Here is a 5,897-nt window from a genome sequence, read left to right on the forward strand (position 1 = left end):
TTTTTTTTTCTTTTTCTCAATAAAAAATTTTAAAAAAGGAATAAATAAATTATTGTATTTTCTAAAATCACAGAAAGATGAAATGCATAAATACATCCAATGTGCTATATGAAAGTTAAGCCATCCTAAACAATTTACTATTCCTTTTATGTTATTTATCTATTTATTTATTTTTGGGTTTGGGGGGGGTTTGGAGACAGGGTTTCTCTGTATAGCTTTGGTGTGCTGGAACTAGCTCTTGCAGACCAGGTTGGCCTCAAACTCATAGGGATCTGCCTGCCCCTGCTTCCCAAGCACTGGGATTAAAGCTGTGTGCCACCACCGCCCGGCTAAGAATTTATTATTTCTTACAATTTTAAAATTTCCATACAAAATACAAAACATTCTCACCTTGAGAAGATTTGAAACTCTGCCATGAATCCTGCCAAAATGAATAAGCTTGTTACCTAGGGTAGAAAACAATGAAATATTGGTTTAGCTTTCTTTTTCTTAATGCATTAAAAAAATGAATACATCTACTTGCATATGGCTTTGTGGGTTGGGAGAATATGAGGGGAAGAACCATATAAAAGATAAATGACTTTTTTTATGGGGTAGTGTTTTAAATAGAAGCTTGAAGGTTCTTTTAAAAAAAACTTAAAAATAGAGCTGCCATATGATTTTACCTTCCCCATCCCAATGAAATGAAATCAGTATGCCAAAAAAAGATATCTGCATTTCCCTTATTTATTGCACTATTAGTCATAATCGCTAAAACAAGAAATCCAACAGTGTCTACCACTGGATGAAAAAATTAAGAAAAAGGTCGTAAGAGGCAATGAGGAATGTAGCTTTCTGGTGCTTACCTAATTTGTATGGTACTGTACTTGACCCCCAGTAAACTGGGTGGGAGGGACCAGGGTGGGGAAAGAAAACACACACAATGGAATTCCACTGAGCCTTAAAAGAAAAAAAAGACCTCCTGTTTGCAACAACACATATGGACTTAGATGGTATTATGTTAAATAAGATAAGCCAAAAACAAAAGGAGAAATACCATAGGATAAAACTCATTTATAGATGTTGTCTAAAAATACTGACCTCACAGGAGTAAAAAAGAGGCTGTGGGGTACCTAACCCCAGCAGGTATATGGCACCTGCTAAAGGACAGTGTACTCTAGACATGACAGGGGTTGCACCTGTGACATCTCAAGGCTGTCGTTGCCTGAACAAGATCAACATGCTAACAAGGCTGAGGGAATCTCACAAGGCCCTAACTCTAGGTGAAGAGCAATGGAAAATGGATGGTTACAGAGAGATGGAGAAGCTGTTTCCTACAAGAATGGAGCTATGAGTTATCTAATCCCAAGTGGTCAGCACTAAACACATATACGCAAGAGGAACACAAAATGGATCCAAAAGGTTTTTGTGATGTGAGATTTCCCTCTGTATGCTGTGGTTACCATTGATAAATAAAGAAACTGCCTTGGCCTGTTGATAGGACAGAACTTAGGTAGGTGGCAAAAACTAAACTGAAGGCTGGGAGAAAGAAGGCAGCGTCAGAGAGAAGCCATGTAGCTGCCAGAGATGGACTCCAGAACTTTACCCCGTAAGCCACAGCCATGTGGCGATACACAGATTAATAGAAATGGGTTAAATTAATATGTAAGAGTTAACCAATAAGAAGCTGGAGCTAATGGGCCAAGCAATGATTTAAATAATATAGTTTCTGTGTGGTTATTTCAGTGCTAAGTGGCCAGGAACTAACTAGTACCTTTTTTTTTTTTTCAGTTTTTCGAGACAGGGTTTCTCTGTGGTTTTGGAGCCTGTCCTGGAACTAGCTCTGTAGACCAGGCTGGTCTCGAACTCACAGAGATCCGCCTGCTTCTGCCTCCCGAGTGCTGGGATTAAAGGCGTGTGCCACCACTGCCCGGCTAGTACCTTCTTACTACATTGTTGTGCATGTGTATGTATATACGTGTGTTTTGTGTGTGTGTGTGAGAGAGAGACAGAGACAGAGAGAGAGACAGAGAGAGAGATATTTATTTATTAAAGATTTCTGCCTCCTCCCCACCACTGCCTCCCATTTCCCTCTCCCTCCCCCAATCAAGTCCCCCTCCCTCATCAGCCCGAAGAGCAATCAGGGTTCCTTGACCTGTGGGAAGTCCAAGGACCACCCACCTCCATCCAGGTCTAGTAAGGTGAGCATCCAAACTGCCTAGGCTCCCACAAAGCCAGTACGTGCAGTAGGATCAAAAACCCAAATCTGCTTTTACATCTACAAAGCAGATTTGTAGATGTAAAAGCCACAGAGGCAAACAAGTAAGACTTTGTAACTGATTAGACATGAATATCTAGAAAGGCCAGTGGAGTAGTCTGAGAACAGCTAAAGACGATGTTGGGAGGACCATTCACAGGGGATTCTGGATTGTATAAACGAAGAAGGGGACTAAGCATCAGCATTTATTCACTGATTTCTTCTGAACACAGATGTCACGTTCCCAGCTGCAGCAGCCTTATTTCCCCCACAAAGGGCTGCGCCTTGCCCTGGAAGCTAAAATAAACCCTTCCTCGAGTCGCCTTTGTCAGAGTACTTGGAAATAAAAACTGAGACAGTCCCTAAAATAAGAGCAATTTGTCTTCCTGCCCTTTAGAAGGAGAATAACACACATGAAAATAGAACAGCCCCGAGCACAAGCTGACTATAAACAATCAGTTCAGAATTTGCAGTGCTGAAAAATGGGAATGAACTGTGTCTGTCGCTCAGCTAGACCTCCAGCTCCATCAGTTCTTTTCTCTGGTTTTTTATCCCCGAACGGACACGATCTTGCCTGGTTCCACTAACACGTTCCAGCTGACTACGTGCTGATCTGAGACATCGCTGTGCCCGGCATGGATCAACCCCTGGTTTCACTCTGGGCTGAGCTCAGACCAAGAGGGCAGACTGCATAACTGGCCTGTAGCTAGCTTAGAGGGAAACTCCTTGGCTATGAACCCTTCTTCAATAGCTCAGCCCCAAGTTACCACCTATTCAAGTGCTAATGAGAGAACTAAGGGGGAATTCTGGAGCATGGATGGAGAAGGAGGTCTAAGATCATCCCTCCTTAAAATGCCAGACATAGAGATCATTTATGCTATTTGATAGCTCAGGGCTTTCCCATGTCTCCCTTGCTGGAAACATATCACAAAAGCATGCCATTCAGGCTTACACTAAGAGTGTAAACATGTACTTTGAAATACGAGCAGAAATTCTGCATGCATCTTGGAGTAAAACCATTGCTTCATTGGTTGACATCCTATCAGCCAACTAAAAGGAAAAAAACTATTTATTATCACAACATTAAAATGTCATAAATTAATGACTGCGAAACACATTTTAAACATAAAACAATTATTAAGATGTCTCATCATAAAATAAGGAAGGAAGTTGATTGACAGTTAATTCAAATATTGGGGAAAACAGGTTAGCTAGGTGACTTTAGCAAGGATATCATGTTCCTTTTTGAACTAACAAGTATTCTAAATTGTTAAATAAACCCACAAAGCTCAGTAAAATAAATACCAGATCACACTGTAAATCTAACTTTGTAAATTGCCTTGATGCTGTAGCATTGTAGCCCCAAGTGTATCAACTTTGTAATTTGTGTTCAACTTTTAACCATAGAATTCAAAGGTTTCCAAGGATCTATGTCTTGGACCTTCTCCAGCCTCACTAGTGAGCACAAATTCTGAGTAACAAGCTGATAGTACAGTGACTGGGGTAACCCCACAGCTGGCAGGGCAGCCGAATTGGTCCTTCGGAGCGATAACGCAACAGTTTTATTTTAAATACCAAATCTGCAATAGCAAAAGACAGCTGCCTGGAAAGACAGCTCAATTGGTAATGCCCCTGCTGTGCAAACAAAAGGGTCTGGGTTTGATCCCCAGCATTTGTAGAAGACATTAGGTCCTTGGTCCCCGGCATCCATAGGAGGCATGTAGATCCGTGTGCTCACAGATAAGTACTGGGAAACCAGGAATGTTAGACACACAGGGTTGTCTCTTCCAAGAGAGATGTATAACCTGTTTCTACCCAGAAGGCTGGGAATGGATGTGTTGAACAGCTGGGTGACCTCTCGGCTAGCTGGATGGCCATCTACAGGACTATCCTCCCCTAGGGCCATGAGTTAGCCATGAGCATAGTTTTCCTTGAGCCTGCTTCCTTGGTTGATCTATAGAACTTATCTTGATGGGAGATGTCACTTGTACTTCACAAGAAGTTGGATGTAATCATGTCTTAAGCATACATGGTTGTGTTATCCTGGGAAACTTTTTTCCAAATTGGGCTGTGTGTAAATATGATTAAAATAAACTGTCCAGGGTCAGACTCTTGAAGTAAGACCCAACCTTGGCTATTGTGTGAAGCTGAATTTCCTGCTTGCCTCCCCTGGATTCTCATTCTGAGGGCTGTGGTATTTGTAGACATTCTCCAGCCCCCACCACCACCACCACACACACACATACATCCACATAAAAGCCAAGCATAGAAGTAGGTGCCTATGATCCCAGTACTGGGGAGGAAGAGGCAGGAGGATCCCTGGGTTTGCTAACCAGTCAGTCTAGACATACTGGTGAGTTCCAGTTTTAATGAGAAACCTTATCTCTTAAAAGAAAAGAAGGAAGGAAAGAGAGAAAAAAATGAGCAGTTGAGGAAGGCACCTGTGGCCTACACACATACATGTGATTTACCCTGTGGCCTTCACACACATGTGAACACACAAATTTACCCTGTGGCCTACACACATACATGTGAACACACAAATTTATCCTGTGGCCTGCACACATACATGTGAACACACAAATTATCATAGCAATTGATATATAAATAAAAACCAACTTGTTTTTCCATCCTACAGTTTCATTCTATAATAGTGATTTCTGTCTTTGGGCTTTTGTGTGTATTAACTTTTTAGAGATATTGGATTGTTGTATGTTGGTCCAACACGTGTGTATGGTAATCTCATCAGTTCACTCCATGAACTCATATTGTCTGTTCTCACGGTTTTTTTCTCATCCAAGATTCTGAATTCTAACTTCCCAAAGCTACAGATTTAGTTTTCTATAAAGCTCTTACATCATCCAATCAAAACCCACTACATGGCCCAAAATTAAAATAAACAAGCAATCAAGCTGGAGAGAAGTTTGCCTTAGAAGTAACAATGGACCTACTGTATTCCTTTATTGCTTTCTCGGGAACTGTTTTCTTCATAAACATTTCTCAGGAATTGTTTTCTTCATAAACATTGCCTTCGGTTCCCTTTTTCCCAGCTCTCTCAGTCTGAAAACCTGATTCACTTTGGCTGAACTATTAAAAACCTGTTTAGATAAGGACATTTGTTAAAAGTCCCCCCCCACACCTTCTCACTCTGTGTTTTCCACATTCCTCTCTTTATCTGATTTCGTTCAGTTAAGTATGACCTTCTCTTTGAGATGCCTTTAAGTAGATAAGTCATTAATTATCATCTTACCTTCATGCTTGGGAAACATTCAGGGTAGACAAGAACGAGACAATTTCATCTGTAAAGACAGACAGGCTTTTGTCTCCCCCACAGTCTCTCCTCCTCTGGATTCTTTCTCCACTCATTTATAGAGCCAGCTACCAAGACTCGGCTCCCACCCCAGCTGGGTTCTCCAGGGACGTGGAACGCCTGCCTCTGTACTTGATCTGTGCCTTGAAACCAGATGCATTTTGTCAGTAACACAGACCCTTCCTGCAGCCAGCTGGGACCGTTTGGAAGTTAGAGATATCTTTCTGGGAAATGTATCTGCTAATCGGGAAAGACAGCAAATGTGCTCAGCTCAGCATCGAAGTGATTTCCAATCAAAGGAAACTCTGTAAGCAAGGGCTGAATCTCCTTGCTATCTTAATCTCCTAAACA

General features: G+C 41.5%; 1 protein-coding gene across 2 annotated transcripts in view; it reads right to left on the reverse strand.

Annotated features, from left to right (window-relative positions):
* The window catches only part of C7 (complement C7), a 67,685-nt gene extending 62,062 nt beyond the window's left edge, over positions 1 to 5,623 (reverse strand). For both annotated transcript variants that reach the window (XM_026783666.1, XM_005356583.3), the window contains exons 1-2: positions 5,487 to 5,623; positions 391 to 446 (exon numbers count right to left, since the gene is read on the reverse strand). In XM_026783666.1, coding sequence (XP_026639467.1) covers positions 391 to 446; positions 5,487 to 5,505 — 75 coding nt within the window. In that variant the 5' untranslated portion in view covers positions 5,506 to 5,623. The remainder of the gene's footprint in view (positions 1 to 390; positions 447 to 5,486) is intronic.
* Between the last annotated feature and the right edge of the window lie 274 nt (positions 5,624 to 5,897).

This window comes from Microtus ochrogaster, chromosome 19, assembly GCF_000317375.1.
Source record: "Microtus ochrogaster isolate Prairie Vole_2 chromosome 19, MicOch1.0, whole genome shotgun sequence".
In the NCBI taxonomy this organism is placed as follows: domain Eukaryota; kingdom Metazoa; phylum Chordata; class Mammalia; order Rodentia; family Cricetidae; genus Microtus; species Microtus ochrogaster.